Below are 25,724 nucleotides of genomic sequence, written 5' to 3'. Positions count from 1 at the left end.
CAGGGGAGGTGGGGGTGGAGCTCTGGTTCCTGGAACTTCCCTCCTACTGGCTTCCTGCCCCTACCAGGCACTGCTGAACGTTCAGGAAGTCCACGCTGCTCCCATGCCCATCGGGGCCTCAGACAGGCGCCTCCCCCAGGCCTCAGTTTCCCCACCTTTGCCGCTGGGGGCCGGGAGCCCTGGCGACCCTGGCATCAGTTCTGTGCTCCAGAGCAGGCAGGAGAGGTGGCAACTGTAACTCGCTCCTAAGGAGAGGACTAAGGGTCCCTGGGGTCCATGCCAGTGTTGGACACACTCACGCCACGACAAGGGCACAAAGCGTTCCCCTTCCACCCGGGTGCCCTGGGGTGAGAGGTCATCCCAGCTGGGCTGGGCTGGGGGTGGGGTGACTTCTGGGGCGGGAAGAGCTGTGGGAAGGAACTGCTCTGGATGGGTGAGTCAGCGCCCTCCCCCTGCCACAAGTCAGGCCTCCCCAGAGGGACCCTGGGGCAGCGCCACAGAAGAGAGAGGACAGCCCAGAGACAACTGGGAATGGACACACAGCACTGGGAGTGGGGGAAGAACGGGTACCTGGGAGGGGGTGTGCTAGGGACTGTGGGTGTGTGAACTTCATGTGTGGGTTTGTGTGACCTAAGCGAGCATCGTGTCAGCATAGTGAGTGTGGTGTGTGTGTGTGTGTGTGTGTGTGTGTGTGTGTGTGAGTGGAGGGCATTCTTTCCTCTAAGGTCTCTTTGTGCATCTGTGTCTACTGGTGCGTCCACGCGTGTCTGTTTATTGGGGCCCACCTGTTTCTTTATGGCTGTGTTGGCCCACGTGGGTCTCTAAGCCTCGATGTTCGTCATCACATGGCTGCCATGCCCTTGGGATGTTGTTGGAAGGTTAGAGACGGAGTTCACCCTGCCTGCCTCTAGGAAGTCCTCAAACAGCTACCGTTGGTGTTGTTATTCAGCGAACCCTAACCCACTCACCTTGGGTCAAGGGCTGGGGGCGCAGAGGGCCTCAGAGGGCACCATCTGATGGGGGCGCGGTCCCAAGTGGCGTGCGACAAGTGATGGGAGAGGAAGGTCATAGCTGGAGCCTGGGCAGGCCCTCAGCTGAGTCATTGCATCTGGGTGGGTGTGCTCAAGGGGGCAGGCACCAACAAGGCCAGGAAATGGGACCGGGATGGGCTCTTCCACACCTGCCGGCCAGCGCCTCCTGCTGCCTGCCCAGGCCTGCCTGACCTAAGATGCCAGCCCACCCTGCGCCCGACCCTCTCCTGGCTCCCTGGTTTCCGTCCTTCTGGTCCTGCCCTGGGAGGAAGCTGGCCTCACCGCGTACCCCACACACACGCCACCAGCTGCTCATGCCTGCCAGGCCCGCCTGTCGCCTGTGCCCGCTCACTGCTGTGAGAAGCCGCTGTGTGTCCATCCTGACCCATCCTTCCTTAGCAGGTCCCAGCCGCCCCAGCTAGAGGCCAATTTTCTCTGCCCACCGCCCTTTTCTCCACCACCAGTGGGTCCTTGCCTACCTACTGGCCGCTGTTTCCCTCTCCGGCTACTGGTGTCCCTGCTCTGTCGCTCCTTTCCCACCTTTGCCTGGGCCGTGCGCCTCACCTGAGGTCCCCTCACTTCTGTCCTTCAAGGCCCCCTTTGAACCCCTCCAGCACCTCCTGAAGTCATCCATCGACTTCTCCCACTCCATCCTCAAACCCCGACTGACCAGGTGACATCACTTCTCCATGCCGCTCTTCCATGTCTGTAAAATGGGGGTAAACAGAGTCTTTTGGGGGCTACCGTGAGAATTACGGGAGATGGGGCTTGTGAAACCAGACTCCCAGTAAGTGATGGCCGTGATTCTGGATCCTTCTGGCTCTGGGTTGTCCCACCCCTTACTCCCGGCCCCTCAGTGCCAAGCACATGGGTGGGGTGTGGAAGGAGGACAGCTGGGTGGGGCAGCCCCCAGCCCTGGGGTTTGGGGTGAAATGGGAGAGAATTGCTGGGCGCAAGCACTACCCCAGGCCTTCACCTCTCTGCCTCTTGGCCTGGCTCTGCCTCCAGCCTGGGCCTGACCCCAGAGCTGACTTCAGAGCTGGGGGTGGCAGGAAAGAGCAGCGGGTAACCAGAAGCTGGTGCTACGGAGTCCTACCCGCTAATGACGTTATCTGGTTTGCAGGCTGGTCACCCAGGACCTGCTCTGGCTTCTCCCTTCTGGCTTCTCCTCCCTCCCAGCCTCAGTCTGGGTGCAGGCTCACCCAGCCCCCCTCCTTCTCCAGGCAGACATTTCCTCCCACTCCCTGCCCCCCACCAGGTCAGCCAGCCCCACTTGCTTCTCCCCAGCTTCCATTCTCCCAGACCAGTTCCAAGGTCCCAGGTCTCAAAGGATCTGAATCCCAACAGTCCAGGCTCAAGAAATCCTTACACTCCTGAAGTGCCGAGCTCTGGAATCCTAGCCCGACAAGGGCGCTGGACCCCAGCATCCTGGCCCCGCACTGGTCAAAGACTCCAGAATTCCAGCCCTCCAAGTTCCTGGGATTCTAGACTCCTTTGCATTTCGGGTTCTAAGATGCAAGGATGCTGGGTCTGTGAAATTCCAGAATCCTTCTGGCAACTTCCCTCCCAGCATCCCTCCTCCCCCCACTCCCCGCCCTGAGCTCATCCTTGGCTCTCTCTGTCCCCCATCTCCCCCGGGGCTCCCACAGACATGATGCAACCAGACCGGAGCCGGCTGAGAGGTAGGAGACAGGAGGGAGATATAATTACAGCTTCTCTTGCCTCAATTCAACAGGAAGCTCAGAGTTGGGACCCAGGGGACCCTAATCCAATGTGAATAATGGAGCATTTGCCAGACACAGGCACAGTCCCTCTCTGGGCAGCGGAAGCCCAGTGAGCCACCTTCATCCAGATCCAGGGTGCAGTCTCAAGATGAGAGAGTGAGGAGAGGGGAGAGGTTGCAAACTCAGTGGCCCTTGGACCAACCAGGTAAAATAATTAACCAAACCCACAGGTCACCCAGTCTGCATTTCTTTTTTTTTCTTTTTTTAAAATTTATTTATTTATTGTTGGCTGCGTTGGGTCTTCGTTGCTGCACTTGGGCTTTCTCTAGTTGCGGCGAGCGGGGGCTACTCTTCGTTGCGGTGCACGGGCTTCTCATTGCGGTGGCTTCTCTTGTTGCGGAGCACAGGCTCTAGGCGCGGGGGCTTCAGTGGCACGTGGGCTCAGTAGTTGTGTCTCGCGGGCTCTAGTAAGCACAGGCTCAGTAGTTGTGGCGCACGGGCTTAGTTGCTGCTCCGCGGCACGTGGGATCTTCCTGGACCAGGGCTGGAATGCATGTCCCCTGCATCGGCAGGTGGATTCTTAACCACTGTACCACCAGGGAAGTCCAGTCTGCATTTCTTTATTTTCAACAGAGACATGGGTTCAAGATGTTTTACCTTTCTCTTCATTCCTCTGTAAGAAGCCCGCGGCACAGGCTCTGTGATAGATAGTAACTGACTCTCAGCCTCCTTAACTGGGAGACAATGGGGTATGGTGGGGACTTTGGCAAACTAGAAGGCCCAGGGCCCATCTCATAGCCTCTGGTCACCCTGCAGGGTTGTGCAGGTCTGAGGTCACCAGCCCTTCCAAATGGAAGAAGCCAGAAATATGGACTTTTATGTGAAGTACTCCTATCTAACTGCAGGCTATATAGGTCCTGCAGACCACCAATGTGTGAAGTGGTAAACACAGGACAGGAACCAGGGCTGTCACAGTCACCTGTGTCCAGAACAAAGGAAATCGGGAGGAATGCATACATTAATTTGTCTCCCGTAGCCACACATCTCTCTTCTCTGGGTCCCCAAGTTTTTGTGTTTGTTTTTTCGGGGGTTGTTTTGGCCACACCCTGTGGCATGCGGGATCTTAGTTCCCCCCGACGAGGGATCGAACCCGTGACCCCTGCAGTGGAAGCACAGAGTCCTAACCACAGGACCGCTAGGGAAGTTCCCTGGGTCCCCAAGTTTTATTATCACCATGTCCCAGCTCAGATGTTCCCTCCTCCAGGAAGCCCTCCCTGACCTTCAAGCTGAGTCAGGCATTCCCTCTGAATTCCCCCATCCCAGCCTTGCCCACTCTGAATCATCACTATCTGGGGACAGGTCTGTCTCTCCCACTGGATTCTGAGCCCCAGAAGCCCAGGGCCAGGACTGTCTCAGTCATGACCGTGTCCCCAGTTTCAACCAGCACAGGGCCAGGAGTGTTTGGAATAATGAATAAATGAACAGAGAAAAGTTCAGTGCTTAAGGAGAGGGGGGCCTGTGTCAGGGACTAACCAGATGTGGAAAAAGGGGGTGGAATCATTCAAGGGATGAGAAAGGTGGACACTGGGGATTCTAAGAACCTCCAACTCAGGAGGGAGGAGAGAAGAGAGGCCAGCTGAGAGGTTCAGGTAGCGCTGGAGTCCAGTCTTCACCCCATTATCTCCTAGCCACCTTTGGCTCAGTTTCCTCATCTGTAAAATGGGTGTCATACAAGTAGCCAGCTGCTTTCTGAGGCTGCTGGGTCGATTAAATAAATTCAGAATCGCGGAACACTCTGTGGAGGCCAGAGCCAGGAGCGCTCATTTCCTCCCCTAACCCCTCCGCATCCACAAACCCCGCATAACCTCACGCCCTGCCAGACACTCCACACACACTCAGAAGGGGTGAGACGGGACACCGGCTCCCCTACGGTGGCCCCAAGCTCTGCGCGTGCCTCAGTTTCCCCGAAAGCACAGGCACCACCACAGTCACCACGTTTATTGGATTCATACTTTGACAGGGGAGGGTAAGCTGTCGGGAGGGCTCAGAGCAGGACGCAGAAGAGGCGCTTGTCGCGGAAGGGGTTCTCTGCGGCGGGTACCGGCGTCACCAACGGGTCGTCTTTGGCATGAGTCTCGCAGAAGGCCAGGAGTTCGGCCGCCGCCTGTGACACCTGCGGGCACCCGGGTGGAGATGTTCACGCCCCGCCCCGCCCTTTGCCTGGGCCCCTCCTCGGGTCAGGCCCGCCCCTTATCAGACCCCGCCCCCTTGTCCGGACCGCTCCCATTACCCGGGCCCGCCCTTGGGCCCCGCCTTAGCTCTGGCCACGTCCCTTATTGGGCTCCGCCCCCTTGCCTAGGCTCCCTCCCCGGGTTCTGTCCGGTTCCGAAGGGGATCTCTACACGGCTCCCGGCCCCACCCCCAACACTGACCGGTCCAAACCCCAGCCCCGGAGCCCCCGCCTTCCTCCCCACCCCGACCCAGCACCTTCATACGGTCGATGTTCACCTCCAGCTTCAGCTGTTCCACCGTCTTCCGGGCCTCCGCTATCTTGGCCATGTTGTTGGACATGGCTGCGGCGGGGACAGGGTTAAAAGCCGGCGGGAGTCGGGGCGGAGGGGCAGGCAAGGGCAAAGCTGGGTCCCCAGATAGGGATGGCGGTGGTGATGGGACCCAGTAACAGGGGCGTGCGTGGAAGTGCGCACGAAAGGGGTGCCCAGAGGAAGGTGGAGGAAGGGACAGGAAAACAGAAGAAAAGGGGAGAGATGAAGATCTGCGCAGATGGGGTACCAAGAAGCCGAGAGGAGAGGGGCAAGTGGAGGGATGGAGGGGTGCACGGATGGGGTACCTAGAGTCAGGTGGAGGGAGGAACAGAGAGAGGAGAAGGAAGCCGGGAGGGAAACACAGGTGGGAGGCTGAGAGGCAGGTGGAGGGAGGGACAGAAGGACAGGGCCACAGGTGTTGGATCAAGATCCAGGGATCCAGGTGTCTTCACCTCCCGGGGATACAGCATGAGCCAGGAGGGGTCCCTCCCCAGGCCAATTAGCGGTGGCTCCAGGGAGAAGGGGGAATTAAGATCACGGTGGGAGGGGCCCAGAGGGGGCCTCATTAGGGCCTTCGCAGCAGCTGCCCCCTCCGCCCCCCTGGGGGAGCCCCCCTCACCCCAGCTCTGGCCACCTCAAAGGCTTCTCTTGCTCATTAGCAGCCGGAGAGAGGGCTGGAGAGGGGGGGCAACCCAGCCATGACTGCGAGAGGGGCAGAAAGGATGGAAAGAGGGAAAAACAGAGGGGCAGAGGAAGAAACAAAATGACAGAGGCAGAGTCTGAGGCACAGGGGGGAATAAAGAGACTGAGGAGGGATAGAAAGATGGAGAGATGGGGAGGGACGGAGTGATGCAGGGAGCAGCGAAAGAGGGAGACAAATAGAGGGGTAAAGACAGGGACAGAGTGATACAGGGGGAGGGAAGCACAGAGGGGACGAGGGGACCGAGGGAGGATAGAGAAGGGGAGATGGAAGGGTTGGGGAGGGATGGAGTGATGGAGTGGGAGAGGAGAGAGAGGGACAAATGGAGCGGTAGAGGGAGGGACAGCGAGGAGAGGGAGAGAGAGGCACAGAGGAGATAAAGGGACAGAGGAGAGAAGGGGCAGGGGGACAGAGAGAAGGAAGTGGAAGGGCAGGAGGAGAGATGGAGTGACGAAAGGGGACAGAGAGGGGCACATGGAGGGACAGAGGGAGAGACGGGCTGCTGGAGATGCAGAAGTGTAAAGTCATTCATTCACTCACGCATCCATTCATTCCCAGGCAGAGGAACTAGCTGGCGGGGCCGAGACCGGAGCCTCCTACCTGTTGCTGCTCAGGGCCGGGATGGCGGGCGGGTGGCAGAGGCTGGGAAGCAGCGTCTGGGTCCCCCCTCAGCCCCGCCCCGCCCCCTCTCCTGGGGCACAGTCTCTGAGGACCCGCCTCCTCCTGCCACTGCCACCACCATCCCCTTCGCCCTCGCTGCCTCGCCTCCGTCTCTCTGGGTCCTCTTGTTATGTCTGTCCGTCCCCCTCTTTGTCTTTGTGTTTCTGTGCCTCTCTCTCTCCCTCTATCTCTCTTGCAGCCTCCCCTCTCAATCTCTGTCTCTCACTCTCTCTCTCTCTCTGTCTCTCACTCTCTCTCTCTCTCACACACACACGCTCACACACACACACACACACTCACAGGTAAAGACAGTCTCTCAAGATGTGCCTCATGCTCTGCTGCATTTATTCCACAGTCACACAAATCTCTCCTGTGGGTCCCACACAGCCTCTCACTCCATTACATATGCTCTGCCACCCTGTCACATCCCCCACCTCAGTGTCACCCCATCCCAGATGACCCCTCTCAGCAAGCAGACTCACACTCACTGTCCCTGGCAGAGAAATGAACAATATCACGTTGTGTCACACGGTGCTGCACACGGTCTCCTGAACCAGCTGTGCTCAACACACAACCTCCCAGAGCGCCACAGTCACACAGCCTCTCAAAATGTCACACGGTCCCTCACAGTCTCTCCGAGTCTGGCCCATCCTCACTGGTGACATCTTACACAACTCGAGAGTGTCAAGCATACACACACAGCTCCGCACAGGATCGCACACAATCTCTCAAGATGTCATGCCGAGCCTTACACAGTGTGTCACACACAGCTGTCGCCCTCACACCGCAATCTCCTGGTGTCACACACGTACACTTACACACACGAGGTTTCTCTCGTACACCCATCTGAGTGCCCAGGATGGTTGAACACGCTCTAATGCACTGTCATGACACTGGGCCAGTCTCAGGGTCCCACATGGTCTGTGTTACACACAGTCCCACCCAGCTTCTCCTACGTCATCAGTGTGGCTGAAACATCCTGTCTCACACTCACATGGTCACTCTCACACCCAGCTCCCCCGCCCCCGGGGCCTCTCACACTGCTTCTCACATCATTACCTGGTGGATCACACTTATTCATTCTCGCCCTCTCTCACACACCATCTGCCCGTGTGACACACACAACTCTCCTGTCCTCACCATGTTGCACAGTGTCACACACGATCTCTTGCTCACGTATGGTTTCTCGATGCCACAAACATCCCCCAAATAGTGTCTCAGGGACACCCAACCTCACGGTGTCACACGCAGTCACCTATAGGTCATCTCGGTCACCTCACATACACTGTCACACACAACGTCTCGGTGTAACACGATTTCACACAGTCACACTCTGTTTCTGGTTGTCACAGAAAATCTCACAAGGTCACACAGCCACACACAACCTCTGGCGTCACGCGCGATCTCAAGTAGTACACACTCACACAGTGAGTCTCTTGGCGTCACACACTACCTCCCGGTGTCACCCACGGGCGGCCACAGTGTTCTGCACCAGGCACACCCATGCGGGCGCGCGCACTCTGCCTGCTGTCCTCTCCTTACAGCCCCCTGCGGGCCACACGGGGGCGCCCGCGGCCCGCCGAGCTGCCCACCCTGCCGGCGCCAAAGCCGTAGGCGGCTGTGGAAACCCTGAGGGCAAGGCGCCCCCGCTGTCCGGCTAGGCATGCAGACGTGGGAAAGAGACACAGAAAGGTGGAGGGAGCTAGAGGGAGATCATTGAAGATGGACTGGGACACAGAAATTCAGAGAGGGAGAGAGAGACGCAGGGAGAGACAGAGGCAGAGAGAGATAGGGACACAGAGACGGAAATTTGGAGAGATAGAGACCTAGGGACTAAGACAGAGACAGGCAGAGGGTTGCAGAGAGAGACAGACATAGAGACGTACAGGGTACAGGAGACACACACAGAAAAGTACAGAGACAGAAATAGTGACCGAGAAACACAGACACCCAGAGACACAAAACAGAGCGGGGTAGAGAGACAGAAAACTCAGACCGCGCCCTCCGCAGGGGACCTGAAGGCGGAGGCGCGTCCGAGGGACCTGACCTCCGGGCAGCCAAGGGGGCGTGGTGGTTCGGGGCGGGGTTTATAAGGGGAGTGTTCGGAGGGCGGGTCGGTAGGGGCGTGGCCTGGGTGCGGCGTGTCGCCCAAGTGGGCTGCGGGAGGGGCTGAGGCAGAGACCGGGGAAGAGGTGGAGGTGGGGGAGAGCCTCGTCTCTACTGCACTCACCCCATCCCAATTCGGTTTTTACCGCTTGAACAGGGAAACGAGACCTGCCGGGAGCGGATACGGGCCGGGGTCCCTGGTAGCGATTTGATAGGGGGGTATCGGACTCTAGCTCCCCTCCCTCTTACCCCGCGGGAGCAACGGGGCCAGATGGGGGAGGGAACCAGGCTCACATCTGGAAAGCATCAGGCGCGCCGGACGTGCCAGGGCCCCGGGCCCAGCTGCGGAAGAGCGGAGGGGAGTTAGGGCGCCCCAGTCCCCCTCCCTTAGCGGGGTCGGCCGGCGCCGGGGAGGGGCCTGGGCGTACGCCGAACCTCGGCGCCTTCCGCAGCTGGTTTCCATCAGCAGTTCTGGCCCGGGCAGCCCCCGAGGAGGAAACGCAGCTTAGAGCGGGGAAAGACAGGGTGACAACCCAGTCTCCCCTCCCTCCCTCCGACAGCAGCCAGAGGTTGGGGGCGGGGGAGACGGACAGGGGGACACTAACTGAACGGAGCGTAACCTCCATTTCTCTTCCCAGTTGCGGACCTTTCCACCCTACGCATAACCTTAGTTTCCAGATGTGCAATCCTGCCCTGTGTTGCCCAGGAATTTCCCAGCCTCATGACAATGGTATTACTGGCCCCATTTTCTGGAGGGAGAAACTGAGACCCTGGATTCGGATTCAGTTCTGACTTTAATTATTCAAGAAACATGCAGTGGGACTTCCCTGGCCGTCCAGTGGTTAAGACCCAGCGCTTCCAGCGCAGGGGGCACGAGTTCGATCCCTGGTCGGGGAACTAGGATCCCCCACGCTGCCTGGCACTGCCAAAACAATATATTAAAAAAGAAGAAAAGAAAAGAAAGAAACGTGCAGTGAATGCCAACACTAATTCTAGTGTCAAATACCCAATCCCTATTGAACACTGTCACCCAGATGTCTAGAGTATCTCAAATTCAGTGGTCCAAAACTGAGCTCCTAATTCCACCTGCCAAACTCCTACCACAGTCTTACCCATCTCAGTTGATAGTAAATCTTTGGGGTCAATCTGGACTCCCCTCCTCTTCTCACACCCCACAACTGATCTAGCAACAGATCCAATTAACTCCATCTTCAAAGTCTGTCCACAATCCAGTCACTTCTCACCTCCTCTGCTGCCCCCACTCTGGTCCAGGCATCATGCCCTCCAGCTTGGACTATTATAGTCGCTGCTCACTGGGTTTCCAGCTTCTAACTCTGTCTCCCTCAGCCTGTTCCTCACAGAGCAGCCAGAGGGACTCTAACAAAGTCCCCAGGTAATAATAGCAAGGGTTAGTGAGAATGGCGAAACTGGAACCCTCATACGTTGCTGGTGGGAATGTAAGATGAAGCTGCTATTTTAGAAAACAGTCTGGCAGTTCCTCAAAAGATTACAGAGTTACCAGATGACCCAGCAATTCCATTCTTAGGTATCTACCTAAGAGAAATGAAAGCATATGTTCACACACAAACTTGTACATGAATGTTCATAGCAGTATTATTCACAATAGCCCCAAAGTGGAAACAACCCAAATATGCATCAACTGATGAATGGATAAACTAAATGTGGTACATCCAAACAGTGGACTATCATTTGACAATAAAAAGAAATGAAGTACTGACACATGCTACAACATGCATGAACTTTGAAAACATTACGCTAAGTGAAAGACGCAGTTACAAAAGGCTGCATATTGCAGGATTCCATTTCTATGTCCAGAACAGGCAACTCTACAGAGACAAAAGTAGATTAGTGGTTGCCAGGGGCTGGGGAGACTGGAGGTTGACAAGTAAGGGGGACAGAGTTTCTACTTGGGATGATGGAAATTTTCTGAAATTTACTGTGGTGATAGTATAGTCACAGCACAACTCTGTGACTAGAATAAAAGCCATTGATAAGACATTGATAAAAGACATTGAAGAAGACATAAATAAATGGAAAGACATCCCGTGTTCATGGATTGGAAGAATTAATATTGTTAAAATGTCCATACTACCCAAAGCAATCTACAGATTCAATGCAATCTCTATCAAATTTCCAATGGCATTTTTCACAGAAATAGAACAAACAATTCTAAAATGTGTATGAAATCACAAAAGACCCTGAATAGCCAAAGCAATCTTGAGAAAGAAATACAAAGCTGGAGGCATCATGTACCCTAGTTTCAAACTATATTACAAAGGTATAGTAATTAAAACAATATGGACCCAGCAAGCCCACTACTGGGCATATACCCAGAGAAAACCATAATTCAAAAAGACTCATGCGCCCCAATGTTCATTGCAGCACTATTTACAATAGCCAGGACACAGAAACAACCTAAGTGTTCATCAACAGAGGCATGGATAAAGAAGACATGGTACATATATACAATGGAATATTACTCAGCCATAAAAAGGAACGAAATTGGGTCGTTTGTAGAGACATGGATGGACCTAGAGACTGTCATATAGAGTGAAGTAAGTCAGAAAGAGAAAAACAAATACCATATATTAACGCATATATGTGGAATCTGTAAAAATATTGGTATAGACGATCTTATTTACAAAGCAGAAACAGAGACACAGATGTAGAGAACAAATGTATGGATACCAAGGGGGAAAAGGGGGGATGGGATGAATTGGGAGATTGGAATTGACATATATACACTATGGATACCATGTATAAAATAGATAATTAATGAGAACCTACTGTATAGCACAGGGAACTCTACTCGATACTCTGTGGTGACCTAAATGGGAAGGAAATCCAAAAAAGAGGGGATATATGTATATGTATAGCTGATTCACTTTGTTGTACAGTAGAAACTAACACAACATTGTAAAGCAACTATACGCCAATAAAATTTTTTTTTAAAAACCCCAATATGGTACTGGTACAAAAACAGAAACATAGATCAATAGACCAGAATAGAGAGCCCAGAAATAAACCCATGCGTACATGGGCAATTAATTTACAACAAAGGAGCCAAGAATATACAATAGAGAAAAGATAGTCTCTTCAGTAAATGGTGTTCTGAAAACTGAACAGCTACATGCACAAGAATCACAAACAGTAACTCAAATGGATTAAATACTTGAAACTAAGACCTGAAACCACAAAAGTCCTAGAAGAAAACATAGGCGGTAAGCTCCTTGACATCAGTCTTGGAGATGATTTTTTTGGATTTGACACGAAAAGCAAAGGCAACAAAAGCAAAAATAAACAAGTGGGACTACATCAAATTAAAAGCTTCTGCACAGCAAAGGAAGTCATCAACAAAATGAAAGGGCAACCTACAGAAAGGGAGAAAATATTTGCAAACCATGCACAGGATAACGGATTAATATCCAAAATATATAAAGAACTCATACAACTCAATAGAAAAAAAAAATCTGATTTAAAAATGGGCAGAGGATCTGAATAGACATTTTTCCAAAGGAGACATACAGATGGCCAACAGGTACATGAAAAGGTACTCAACATCACTAATCACCAGGGAAATGCAAATCAAAGCCACAATGAGATATCACCTCACCCCTATCAGAACGCCATCATCAAAAAGACAAGCCATAACCAATGTTTTCGAGGATGCGGAGAAAAAGGAACCCTCCTGCATTATTGTTAGGAATGTAAATTGGTGCAGCCACTATGGAAATCAGTATGGAGTTTCCTCAAAAAATTAAAAATAGAACTACTGTGTGATCCAGCAATTCCACTCTGAGTATTTATCTGAAGAAAATGAAAACACTAATTTGAAAGGATATATGCACCCCTGTGTTCATTGCAGCATTTCTTACAATAGCCAAGATTATAGAAGCGACCTAAGCGTTCATCGATAGGTGCCTGAATAGAGAAAATTTGAATATAATGCAATATTATTCAGCCATAAAAAAGAAGGAAATCATGCCACTTGCGACAACATGGATGCACAAGTGACATAAGTCAGACAGAGAAAGACAAATATCACATGGTCTCCTTATATATGGAATCTAAAAAAAACAGGCACAACATTGTAAATCAACTATACTTCAATAAAAACTAAAATTAAAAATAATTAAATAAAATACAGTCCTTCAGCAAAATAAATAAATAAAAACAAAACCAAGTTCATAGGTACAGAGAACAGACTGAGAGTTGTCAGAGGGGTGGGGGGGATGGGCAAAATGGGCGAAGGGGATCAAAAGCAAATTTCCAGTTATAAAATAAATGTCATGGGATGTAATGTACAACATGGTGACTATAGTTGATAATCCTGTACTGAACATTTGAAAGTTGCTAAGAGTCAATCTTAAAGGCTCTCATCACAAGGAAAGGAAAATAAAGAAACAAAAGCCATTGAGCTCTATATTTTATATGGGTGAATTTTATGGTAGTGAATTATGTTTACATAGAACTGTTAACCCCTCTTCCCCTCCAAACACCTAAGTCCCTCTTCTGCTCTGAGTTCTCCCATGGCTCCCATCTCCGGAGGAGTAAAAACCAAGTTCCTCACCATGGCCCACGAGGCCCCACGGGATGCAGTGGTCCCAATCATTCTTTGCCCTCGCCTCCCCCTCTTCTCCCCCTCACTCACCGCTCCAGACACGCTGGATTCCTGGTTATTTTGCCAACATACTAGGCACTGTTTTGGCTTCAGCAGTGGCTGACCCCTCTGCCTGGAGGCTCTTCCCCAAGAGATCCACAAGCCTAACTCCCCCACTTCCTTCAGGTCTCTGTTCAAATGCCACCCTCTCAATTAGACAGCTCTGATCACTCTACTTAAAATTACAAACTCCTCTCTTCCCCCATCCCTCCCAATTCCATCATATCTCTGCTCAGTTTCCCCCCACAGTCCTTAACACCTTTAAAAATTATAGAAGTTATATATTTATTATGTCAACATCCCCTCCTGCCCCCCCCCCCAGCCCCTATCCCTGTGAGCAGTTCCTTGTGTATCCGTCTAGAGATGAGCCATATAGAAATAGGCTTATAGGGCAATGGCCAACAGCATGGACTCTTAGGCAGTCTGAACTTAAATTCTGGCTTTGCTACTTATCGGTTTCAGGTAAGTTACTCAAGAGATCTGTGCCTCAGTTTCTCCATCTGTAAAACGGGCATAATAATCATATCTACCTCCATGAAATTGTGAGGATTAAATGAGTCAGAGAATGGAGTCTGGCATATAAAATAAGTGCTCATTGAGTGTCAGCTGTTACTTTTTATGATTAAGCACTAAAATTTTAAAAAGGAAGAAAGGTCAGCCATCTGTAATTCAACCATGTTGACCACTGTGTGGCCTGTGTATCCTTAGACAAGTCCCTTCCCCTTTTGGCTTTAGTTGCCCCTTTTATGAAACAGAGATGGGGCAAATACTCCCAAGGGCTTGAGAAGCAATGACTTTTCCCGCAAACTTTAAAAAATAGCTTTGGGAGTTCCTTGGCAGTCCAGTGGTTAGGACACAGCACTTTCACTGCAGTGGCCCCGGTTCAATCCCTGGTTGGGGAACTAAGATTCTGCAAACCGCGACTAAGAGGCCGTATGCTGCAACTAAGAAGCCCCCATGTCGCAGCTAAGAAGCCTGCATGCCTCAACTAAGAAGCCCGCGGGCCACAACTAAGTCCACATTCTACAACTGAGACACAGCACAGCCCAAATAAATGAATAAATAAATATAAAAAAAAGAAAGTAGGGAGACATGCTAATTAAAACAGAACACCATTCCGCTCCCCCCCCCCCAGATTGGCAAAATGAAAATGATTAATAGCATCTCTTGTTTGGTGAAGGAGTGGGAAAATGGGCATCTCAGGGGTTGCTGTTGGAAATGTCAACTGAGGGCAGTCTCAGTGGAAGGAAGTGTGACCAAGTCAATTAAAAATTTTTAAATGATGGTACTGTAATGACCAAGCCAGTCTATTTCTAGGAGTGGATCCTACAGAAATATATATATGTAAAAAAGAGGCATGTACAAGGACATAACCGCAGTAAGGTCCAAAACAGCAAAGGAACTGAGGAGCTGACAACAGGGTTAGATTATGGGTACCCCCGACCCCATGGAATCGTATGCAGCTACTACAGTGATAGGAAAATACGTCATCTAAATTTAGATGAAATGAACAAATCCCTAGAATACAACTTAGTAAAACTGACATAAGAAGAAATAGAAAAGCATAAACAAATAAAATAAAATAGAAAAGCTAAATAGTACTAAACCCGCAGATTCAATTAATTAAAATCCTTCCCATATAGAAATCTCCAGGCACAGATAACAAAAAAAATTGATAAACGATGCATACATATGGCTCAATTTATGTAAGTATATAGTTTTACCTATATAGAGTATAACTATATGTATATGCATATATATAGTTACATATATTTATACAGCTACAAGATTCATATATGTATGCAAACACATAAAGGAAAACATACAAGGATGCACATCAAACTGATTATGATGACTTCTGAGAGAAGGCGTTTGGGGCTGTCCCTTTACCTACATTATTTCCATTTAAAAAATTTTTGTTTTTTATTTCTTTATTATTTCCATTTTTATGAAACCATATTTATGACCAAACAAAACTCAACCAAAGGTCAGAGTCATTGAAGTAAAATATTCAATGGTAAGAAAATGCTATTGAGACCTACCCTGGGATCTGCCATCTGGTTCTGGACACTACATACCCAGAGCAAACCGTAGTTGCTCAATAAATATTAGTCCAAAGGAAAAGCCCATTTAGCCACAGAAGGAGAGTCCACCACCACGTATGTAACACTGTGCATTTATTTACAAAGAGGTTAGAGAAACACACAGATTCTGGCCCCCCTGTGCACTGGGGAGTCACCATCGTCATAATAAATACAGTAAGTTTAAAAAAAGAAAAAAAATACTGGATCGGAACAACGGAGGGTCATCCTGGACTCCCCCCACTCCCTCTCACAGAGGGTGCCACGAGATAGAAGCCATCTTCCTTCCCCTCTTCTACCCTCCAATCCTCCATATCTGTCCGGGGAGGGAGGTGAAAGAGTCTTTCTTTCTAGGTGTTACCAACTCCTACTTGACCCTCAAAACCCCAAAGTCAGTGCTCCTTCCCTTCCCAGGGCACTCTGCAGGCACCGTCTGGGTCAGACACAGAGTCTCTGACCAGGGTGCTAAGGGGGTATCCTAAGGGTCCAGGGACATGGAGGGGGGCACTTTGTGAATGAGGGGGGCCATATCTGGGCATGGAAAGGAGGAATAAGAAGGCTCAGTGAGAGAATGAAGGGGAACAAACGGACTAAGTGTCTAAACTAAAATGGGGAAATTCAAACTGAATTACCCCTGCTGCATACCATAGTACACCCATAGTACAGATGAAGAAAGTGAGGCCCACAGAAAGGGAACTTTCTTGCCCAAGGGCTGCAGAGCCAGCAGCTGAACTGGGTCAAACAGGGCTCCTCCCCCATTCCTCCCTGTGGTGGAGGGGGAGCCTTTTCAACCAAGACTGCAGTGGATGGGGCAGTGAGGAAGGGTCTTTGGAAGCAGAGAAAATGGTGGTCTTTGGAAGGGAGGTGTAGAAGGGTCAGTGATTGGGGGTGTGATGGTGCAGAGGCCATGAAGGGGGAGCCCAAGCAAACCTCTAAACTCACACTGTAGTCATGACCTTGAGAGAACCCGAACGGAAACGCAATATCTTCTTCTTGAGCGCGTGGGAAGCCTTGATCTTCACAAAGACTTTGGCGGGGCCCGCGGGCGCCCCTACACCTGCACCAGCCCCTGGCCCGGAGGCCGCGGTGGCTGCCACCAACTGCTGCGGCCACACGAGGCCACCGCTGCCATCGGAGTCGCTGGATGCGGAGCTGAAGGCAGGCGACTCTCCGTCGCTGGCGCTAGATTCACTCTCCCCGTAGCCGACGCCGACGCCGCCTGTCGGGCCCCGGCGTCCGAGGGGCCCCAGGCGCCCGGCCGAGCACTCCGAGTCGCTGCCCGCGCAGCCATAGAGCAAACGGCGCTGAGGAGCTGACGGGGATGGGCCAGGACCCGGGCCGCGGGCGGCGGGACCGCGGGGCCGGCCTCGGCGCCCATCGGCAGCGTCGATCTCGGCCGTGGAGCGCCAGCGGCGGCAGGACCCCGCGGCCTGAGCCGCGAGAGTGGGCGCTGGACCACGGCGGGGCCGTGGCGGCCGAGGCTCTTCTCTTTCGGCTGTAGGGTACTTGGGGGGGCCCGGAGGAACCGCGGCGGCGCGGCCCAAAAGGCTGGTCTCGGACTGGGAGCGAGCGGCCTTGCGAGCCCTGGGCGAGCCCCGGCGGCCCGAAGCCTCGGTCATGCGTCCGCGGCGGCCCGCGGCCCGGGGACGCTCCCGGGGTGGGGACTGCTCCACGCTGCGGCCGCGGGTTAGTGGGGGCGCTTTGCGGCGCGCCGCGCGGCCGGGGAGGCCGCGGGTGGCGGCCTGCGCGCCTGGGATGTACTGTGCCTTCACCAGGCGGCCCTCGGCCGGGCTGTCGGGGGGCGAGGGGGCAGCGGGCGGTGCGGCGGGCTCGGGGGCCGCCTCCGACTCCCATGGCGAAGCCCAGCCGCGGCCCAAGGGGGCCGGGCTGGCGGGACGGCCCACCGCGCGCTCCACCGGGGGCTCCGGCGCGGACCGCGCGCCTCCGGGGGGCGGGGACGCGTCGGGCGGCCGCTGGCGCACGCTGTTCTGGCGCCGCGGGCCCCCGTCCGCGCCCCCGGGACTGGTCCGGGGCTGGCCCGCCCCCCGGCGGCGGCGCCTGCGCAAGAGCGCCGAGATGTAGCCGTCCAGGGGCCGCCCGGAGCCCGCGGCGTCTGGCGAGTCCGGGGGAGGACGGCTGCACGGCCGCGGGCTGCGCAGCGCCACGGCGTGCAGGGGGCTGGGCGTCAGGAAGGGCCCCGCGCGGGCTCGTCGCTCCGCGGAGGAGCAGGCCTCCGGGACCGCAGCCGTCGGGTAGGGCGCCGAGAAGGACCGGGGCACGGCTGCCCGGGCGCCCACCGCCTCGTGTGCACTGGGACTGGCGTCTCCTAGGGGAGGGAGGCAAAAAGGGAAGAGAGGCTCTCAAAGCCCTTTCCCAATGAGCCTAGGAGGGGCAAATTGCCCACCGCCTCTCCTACTCTCCCACTCCCATTAAAAACAAAACACACACACACACACACACACAACCTGCTCTCACCCCTTCTCGCACACTAGGTTGATAACAAAATCTTCACAGTGGCCTATAAGACCTTGAATGGTCTGTCCTGCATCCGTGTCTCTGACCTCCAACTCCTCTACATTTATAGGTTTTCAGCTACACTGGCCTGGATGAAGGGGCCAGTCACGCTCCAGCCTCAGGGCCTTTGTACTTGCTGTTCCTGCTGCCTGAACTACTCCTCCCTCAGGGTATCTGCTTGGCCCACTCCCTCACTTACTTTAGGGCCCCACTCAAATGCCACAGTCTCAGTGACCTCCTCTCCGGCCATATTTTCTAAAATTGGAGTTCCCTCCCCAACTCCAAGGGACACGCTGTCGTCCCCTTCCCTAATTTTCTTTTCATGGTACATGTCAATATCTAATATCCCAGATATTTTACTTATTTAGCTTGTATATTACCTATTTCTCCCACTAGAATGTCAGCTTCATGAAGACAGTGATTTTACTGCTGTATCCCTCACCCCTAGGATATGTGCTAGGAATGCACATAGTAGGGACTCAGAAACTTACTTGAATAAATGAACAGCAATTTTTGTTTACCTAATGGCTACCATGTGCCAAGTTCAATGTCTTAGGGCAGAGGCTCACTGAATAGTCAAAACTTCCCTATGAAGTAGGTGCTGTCATTAATCCCATTTTAACAGATGGAGAAACAGAGGGCCAGAAAGAAGCAACATGCTCAAAATCACACAAAAAGGGACTGTCACGGCCAGAATTCGAATCCAGGTTGGTCTGACTCAGACGCTTGTGTTTAAAAGCATCCTCTTATTGTCCATTCCCTGGCTCTCGGGGGCCCAACCCCACCCACCTTACCTAGGGACTTGGGCCTCTCGCTGGCATAGATGCCCCGGGGTTCAGAGGGACCCAGGCGTCCATAGGAGCCAGATCCAGAGAAGCCACTGTCCCCACAAAAGGTCGAGGGTGGTGAGTCCGGACCTCCTGTGGAGCTGGGGTCTTCATAGAAGCCTGGATTCCAAAAAGAAGGGGAGAGACAATCAGGGGGGCCTGAAAGGGGAAACCAGGGGTGGGGAGGAAAGGAGGAGATCAAGAGGCATAGAGTGGGGAGCCTGAGAAACAGGAGACAGTGGGGTGGGGTGTCCCAGGCAGACCCCACTACCTCTAGCCATGCTTACCCGAGCTGCGCCCACTCTCCTGTTCCAGGCCCCCAGACTCCAGGCTCAGGTCTCCCAGCTGCTGGCCCAGGTCCCAGATGAGCCCGGGCAAGGCTTCCTGAGGAGGTGGGAAAAGCAAGATGGTCAGAAGTACCCCCGAGCCCTCTGCCAACTGGTCCCCTATTCTAGGAGCTCATGGGCAGGGTTTCACTTTGACAGGGAGGCTGTGATTTCAAAAAGGTAAAAGAGTACCCAAGTTCCAGGATCCCCCTCAAGATCTCTGTCCCTTCATCCCATTAGAAAGTCCTCTGGCTGTCTAACTCTAGTCCCTCATGCTGCAGTCACCTCGTTCCCTCTTAAGTGTGAGTGATAAGTCTTCAGAAGTCCCCATCCCTTGTCCCCTCCCTATCAGCTCTTCCCTCTATCTGGTGCTCATGGCCCCTTAACTTTATTAGAATGTCCCTCTTTGAGTGTAACTTCAGGTCTTCTTGCTGTAAGGGCAGTTCGCCGCTAAAAGTTGGTGTTGAGGACCTAGCAGATCTCTTAGCCATCCATTCGTCTGCCTTCTCCCAGACTTTGACTCTCCTTTCTCAGATGCTCCTATCTTCCCCCACTGCTCCTTATAACCAATGGAAGGTCCTTCTGCAAGTCTTCCTTAAGTCCTTCCTGCTGCAGATTTTTTAAAAAATAAATTTATTTATTTTTGGCTGAGTTGGGTCTTTGTTGCTGTGCGCGGGCTTTCTCTAGTTGTGGCGAGTGGGGTCTTCTCATTGCAGAGCATGGGGTCTAGGCGCACGGGCTTCAGCAGTTGTGGCACGTAAGCTCTAGAGCATAGGCTCAGTAGTTGTGGCTCAAGGGCTTAGTTGCTCCGCAGCTTGTGGGATCTTCCTGGACCAGGGCTCAAACACCGTGTCCCCTGCATTGGCAGGCGGATTCTTAACCACTGCACCACCAGGGAAGTCCCCTGCTGCAGACTGATTCTTTCCCTCATTTGGATGACACAGGCTGACCATGACTCATAAATCTTTGCTTCTCCTCTCAGAAAGAATCCCCCCCATGCCTACTGGAAAGTCCTTCTGTGAATCTAGCCTTAGTGGTATTGTACTACAGCGGTGAACCCCAGCGGGTTCCTTTGTCCCCAGCAGGGACCACATCCTCCTCCTGCCCTTGCTCCATTCCCACCCAGAAGCCCCCATTGTCTGCTGCAGCTCCACATCCCCATGGGAAATTTCGATGGAGTCTACCCTGGATCCTTGCTGCAGGAAAAGACCATTTCCTATCAGATGTGGATAAATGAAGGTGAAAACCCTTTAAAAGGGGAGTGACTATGATGCGGTGGGGGTAGGGGCTGAAGCAACACAGATGGGGTCTCCAAGACACTAGGACTTAACCCTATTTTGGAAAACAGGGCCAGAGCCAGGAAGAGTCTCACGCGGATCTGGGTGAGGCCAGAGGTGGTGGCAGCCTCAGGCAGACGGTTGACCCTCAGACAAAAGCGGCTTGTCTGGACGGCAGGCGGCAGGAGGGAGGGAAGGAGGGAGGAGGGGCTGAGAGGGCAGACGCCCAGCCTTGCCTATTTAGGGCAGAAAGACTGGCCGGCTCCCCCGCAGACAACGCCCCCCCCACCCCACCCCCGCCCCGCAGCTTCCTACTCCTTCGGCTGCTCTCCTGGGCCCCAGTCCCCACCCCTCCCCCCTAGAACAGAAGCCCCCGTCTGGGCTTGTTTATGGGAGGAAAGTCAACAAATCGTTCCACTTTGGGCTCCTGCCCTGCGTGTAAAGAGATGCTCGGGGTGGTGTCATCTTTGAGCAGAAGCCAGGAATGCAGCCGAATTGTGCAGCCTCAGGGGTGGCTAAAAAACATCAAGGACCTCCCCTATACCCCATAACCTGTCCCCCACTAATCATGCCCTTGCTCACGCTGCTGGAGCCACACTGGCCTCCTCGCTGTTCCCTGAACATATCACACATGCTCCTACCTCGGTGGGATGTGTTTCCCCAGCATACCCTCCTGGCTCTCTCCCTTGCTTCATTCAGATTGTTACATGCTCCCTTCTCTGACCACTCTTTCCAAAATAGCTCCTGATCATTCTGCACCTGGGTTGCCCTGCCTTTTTTCCACCATAGCAGTAATGACCTCCTGACTTAAAGTGACATATCAGGCTATTTGTTTATTGTCCTTCTCCCTAGATTGTCAGCCCCAGCCCCAGGAGGGCAGAGATTTTTGTCTGTTTTGTATACTGCTGTGCCTTCCCCCACCTCCACACGCACCCCCCCAACCCGCCCCAGTGTCTAGAACAGCTCTTTGCACAAAGTAGGTGCTCAGGAAATATTTGGGGAAGGAATGAATGAATACCACAGAATACTATACAGCTGTTAAAATGGAATGAGGCAATTTCTATATAGAACCATCTCCAAGACCTATCATGGAGTGGAAAAAGAAAAATGCAGAATGTATAGTATAAGGGTGAGTCAGAACTACCGGGGGGTCGTGTTAAAACCTAAATTACTGGGTCTGACCTACAGAGCTTCTGATTCCAGGCAGAAGCCTGAGAATTTGCATTTTGAACAAGTTCCCCAGTGACGCTGCTAGTGGTCCAGCGGGTCACACTTTGAGAACTACTGTCCATAGTGTCTGACACCTCACCCAAGAAACTGGAATTTGAAAAAAAGCAAAGCGAACTCTACGTATCGTGGTATGTAAGCTGTTTCTGCGCATAGATGCAGAACTCACACCAGGGTGACAGTGGTGGTGATCACAGGGGAGAGGGTGCATTTACGGGGTCAAGGGAGGGATGAGGGGACTGGATGGTAGGATGAAGTGTTTATGGAGGCATGGCTGGGAGCCAGATTGCCAGGGTTCAAATTCAGCTCTGCCACTTCCCAGCTGTGTGACCTTAAGCAGGTTACTTCACCTCTCTGGGCCTTAGTTTCCTCATCTGTAACATGGGCATCATTCGACTCCCTCTCCTATGAGGTTGTTGTGAGGATTAAATGAGTTTAAACAGCAGTTCCTTTTAGGCACTTAATAAATGCTGGATTTTATTATTACATGAAAGCTATGAATTTCTAACAAGGAAAATCACGTTTTACTTGTGTAGTTAGAAATAAGAGAAAAAATATATATTTTTTTTCCGGTAAGTTCTGCAGGTCTAATTTCAGTTCTTCCACTGCAGGAAAGAGTAGGAGTTTGGAAGATAAACAGCAGAGGCCTCCTCTTCCCCTGTGCCTGGACCCCCCAGCACCCCCGTAGTCTACACACCCCACCCCATTTGTAAGTCTGACCTCATTTCTTCCAGCTGCAAAGGGACAAATCTTTAAAAGACCAGAAGGTCCTTGGCCTGAATCTGGCTCCCTGCCTACCCACAATGCCCCTCACCCTTTTTTTGCAAGCCCTTCAGCAAGTGGGCCTGAGGCTCTCCAGCTCAGGCAGGTTTAACATGAATGTGGTTCGGACCCCTGGAGACCCCTTTGCCCAAACTTTCCCAGACCTTGGCTGCCCCCACTCACATGCCCCCAATCTGTGTCCAATTCCCTTTATCTCTGTTAGGAAGTCCTTCTGCAAGTCTAACTTTAATCCTTCTTGCTGGAAGGGGACCATTTTCCTTGGTGGGAGAGAACAGAACTCCTGCCCCCATTCAGGATTCTTGCCTCTTTTCTCTGAGATACCCCTAATCTTTCCCTTCATCCCCATCATTCCTATTAGAAACGAACCAACTCTGGCTTCCATCTTTCTTGCTTCAAAGGGAGTGTATTCCTGGGAGGGGGGTGGAGGAGTGGGAGGGGTAAGCTTCATAAAACAGAGACTCAGGGACCAGAGGAGGCTCCCACCCCCTCTTTGGAAGGACCCAGGAACCCCCAACACCAGAGGAGTTTATATTTAGCGCTTCTCTGCTCCTCCCTCAGTGGCGCTGTCTCCTTCCCGTTGCCTGCCACCGCCTCCTCCCTGACGCTGGGACGGAGCTTTGCCTGGAGATTGTGGGGGGAAGAGGCCCCTCCACTACCACTTCGTGGGGGAGATACTGAGGGCTGGGGGGTAGACAGAGGGGCAGAGAAGGGGGAGACTGAGGCAGAGAGAGGCAGAGGATGAGGGACAGGGAGGAAGGACACAGCTGGCCCATCCGCATGCCTTCTCCCTTTCCTTGGAGGGGTGGGAGGTGCCTTCCCAAGCCCAGCCAGCTCAGGGTGGGGTGAGCTGCTGAAGGCCCCTACAACGCGTCTCTAACTTTGGGAGGGGGTGAGGCCTCCCACAGCTGTTTCTGTTTCCAGAGAAGAATGTGCAGGGTCCCTCTCCCCACCGGGGGTGGGGGGGGGGGCTGGGGGGGGAGGGACTGGGCTTGCAGCCCCAGAGTCTGGCTTCAGTATTCCTCCCCATTCTCCATCTGGGGAGGGGGCAGTCGAGGTCAGTAGCAGGGAGAGCCCCCTCCCCCCACTACCTCGGCTCAGGTTTCCCCAAACGGGAAGCTCTGACCACACACAGGCTTGGGGATGGGATCAGCAAGTGAAGCCCGGGTCTGGGGCCTGGCGGGCTGGGGGGAGGGGAAGAGAGAGAGGGACAAGGATGTGGGGCAGGAAGAGAGAGAGGTGCAGAAATGCGAGAAGGGAAGGCCAGGGAGACAGAGATAGAGAGACAGAGGATTGAGAAAGACGGAGAAAGAGACACAAAGTCACAGAGATGGGGCAGTTGGGAAAAGAGTGCAAGAAACACAGGAAGAGGTCAGGAGAATTAAGAAATGGCATAGAGACGGAAAGAGGGGTGATGCTCCTTAAGTAATTCTGGAGAACTCTGGCTCATCTTCCACTATCAGAGCACCCAGGGAATCTAGAAGTCAGACACCCATGCTGCCTCAATCTACCGCCTCTTGGCTTAACCAGGGCTGTGGCCAGGTAGGAAAGGAGGGAAAGTGTCACAGAGGGTCAAGATCACCGTGGGATCCTAAGGGACTGTGAACTTCCTCTCAGCAGCAATCCCTCCCTCAGGAGGCCCGAGGATCCCCTCCCCCCCTCCCCGCCCCCTCCGGAGATCTCCAAGCACACCAGGACTTAGGGAAGTCGGGGCCCGGTATGGAGGCCGGGAGAGAGGCATGTTTGGATCCTGCCATGTGACCTTGGGTGAGTCGTTTGCCTTCTCTGAGACTCAGGGTTTTTTTCTCTGTGAAGTGGGAACTATCACCCCCTGCCCCCCAAGCTGCAAGAAGACAACGCTCGCCAAATACTCAGCCTGGGCTTGACACATACTTGGTGCCCAGATGGATTTTCTTTGGGGAAGGGGTGTAGGGAATGGGCCTGAGGGTCCGGCGGAGGCAATGCAGCCCCCTTCCCCAGTTTGGGGGCGGGGAGGCCTGATCCCGCCCGCCGCCCCGACCCCCCAGCCCCACCCCCCTCTCCTTTCCCCCTCCTCCCTCCCCCACCCGGACGGGTGTCTGAGCATCCAGCCGAGACAGGCGGACAGACAGACACAGACGGGGGCAGAGGGACGGACGGACAGGCGGCCCCTCACCAGCTGCTCTTCCAGGGCCGCTGCGGCCCGGCGCGCCGCCGCCGCATCTTCGTCCTCGTCGGCGTCCTCCTCGTCCTCGGCCTCGGCGCCCCCCATTCCGGGCTGGGCCAGCCGCAGTGCCTGCTGCACGCGGTACTCCTGCCTCTCCCGGAGCCAGTGTAACTCGCAGAGCCCGGCCAGGCTGCCCTCCAGCCAGCCCCGCAGCCGACCCCTCTCGGGGCTCACCGGGAAGGAGAAGGCCCGGATCATGGCTGCGGCCCCCCGCCCCAGCCCGGCCGGGCCCCGCGGCCACCCCTCTCCCGGTCCCACCTCCCCGCCCCAAGAGCCCGCCTGCCCGCCCGCCCGCTGGCCCGGCTGTCACCGTCTCATCTGCATAGGCGCCCGCCCATTGGGCCGCCCACCCGCGCCTTATCTGCATGGCCACGCCCCCGGCGACAGAACAACCATCGCTTATTGGCTGGTACCCTTCCTTACGAAGATGCTCTGCTGTGCACCCGCGCCCCCCAACGCGACGCATGCTCGCAGCTGCCTACTCGCTCTGCTTACTGGCCTCTTCGCCACGCCCCCCTTCTCACCTCCCTTTGGGCCGTGGCCATGCCCCCACGCGTCACAATGAAACAAGTCTGCCCCTTGCCCCGATGTCATTGGTCCTTGTCTCCCCTGCAGCTGGTTCCGCCCCCTTGCAGGAGAGGTCTGGCTACCATTGGACTGTCCCGCGAGAGGGGCAGGGGTGATCTATAAATAGAGAATCTGTCCCCGTGACATTTTGGCAGCTGCTTCTCTCCCCCCACCCCTCGTAACCTTCAGCTTCTGAGGCTAAGCGGGGGGTCGGAAAGGGTTTGAGAGTCGAGTGCTGATTTTGCCTGCTCTTCCAGGAAGCCTTCCCAGACATTCAGCTGTAAAAGTAGAGGGCCAAACCACTAAAAATTGGTAATCCTCCCATAAAATTGTGCTTCTGAGCGAGACCGGCTTCACGAGCATACGACCGGCTTAGAAGGGCCCCGAGCTTGGTTTAATATTCTGCTGTTACTGTCTTGAAATTCTTATTTTTTTGAAAACGGGCCTCGCATTTTCATTTTGCACTGAGCCTTT

General features: G+C 53.8%; 2 protein-coding genes across 5 annotated transcripts; both read right to left on the bottom strand.

Annotated features, from left to right (window-relative positions):
- Positions 1-4,762: 4,762 nt before the first annotated feature.
- Positions 4,763-9,093, bottom strand: GNG8 (G protein subunit gamma 8). Of its 4 annotated transcripts, none has more exons than XM_082677936.1 (3): positions 9,014-9,093; positions 5,243-5,328; positions 4,763-4,928 (listed from the first exon to the last, which is right to left on the bottom strand). In XM_082677936.1, exons 1-3 carry the CDS (start codon positions 9,069-9,071, stop codon positions 4,800-4,802), a joined length of 273 nt encoding a protein of 90 aa, XP_082534062.1. In that variant the 5' UTR covers positions 9,072-9,093; the 3' UTR covers positions 4,763-4,799. The 4 variants fall into 4 exon arrangements, with proteins under 4 accessions (XP_082534062.1, XP_082534064.1, XP_082534063.1 ...); XM_082677938.1 differs by lacking the exon at positions 9,014-9,093 and adding an exon at positions 8,083-8,200; XM_082677937.1 differs by lacking the exon at positions 9,014-9,093 and adding an exon at positions 6,599-7,477.
- A 6,518-nt stretch (positions 9,094-15,611) lies between these two features.
- On the bottom strand, positions 15,612-24,896 carry DACT3 (dishevelled binding antagonist of beta catenin 3). Its single transcript, XM_082677188.1, has 4 exons — positions 24,633-24,896; positions 19,155-19,251; positions 18,835-18,987; positions 15,612-17,852 (listed from the first exon to the last, which is right to left on the bottom strand). Exons 1-4 carry the CDS (start codon positions 24,879-24,881, stop codon positions 16,465-16,467), a joined length of 1,887 nt encoding a protein of 628 aa, XP_082533314.1. The 5' UTR covers positions 24,882-24,896; the 3' UTR covers positions 15,612-16,464.
- Between the last annotated feature and the right edge of the window lie 828 nt (positions 24,897-25,724).

Source organism: Grampus griseus, assembly GCF_964374135.1.
Source record: "Grampus griseus genome assembly, chromosome: 19".
NCBI lineage: Eukaryota > Metazoa > Chordata > Mammalia > Artiodactyla > Delphinidae > Grampus > Grampus griseus.
This window is presented reverse-complemented; position numbering and strand designations above follow the sequence as displayed.

Coding starts and splice junctions, on each gene's coding strand:
- DACT3 (XM_082677188.1), bottom strand. CDS start 24,881: ATGATCCGGGCCTTCTCCTTCCCGGTGAGCCCCGAGAGGGGTCGGCTG. Junction 19,252..24,632: donor CGGCCCTGGAAGAGCAGCTG/GTGAGGGGCCGC, acceptor CCACCTCCTCAG/GAAGCCTTGCCCGGGCTCAT. Junction 17,853..18,834: donor CGAGAGGCCCAAGTCCCTAG/GTAAGGTGGGTG, acceptor TCCCTCCCCTAG/GAGACGCCAGTCCCAGTGCA.
- GNG8 (XM_082677936.1), bottom strand. CDS start 9,071: ATGCTTTCCAGATGTGAGCCTGGTTCCCTCCCCCATCTGGCCCCGTTG. Junction 5,329..9,013: donor GGCCCCGTTGCTCCCGCGGG/GTAAGAGGGAGG, acceptor TCCCCGCCGCAG/CCATGTCCAACAACATGGCC. Junction 4,929..5,242: donor TGAACATCGACCGTATGAAG/GTGCTGGGTCGG, acceptor GGGTGCCCGCAG/GTGTCACAGGCGGCGGCCGA.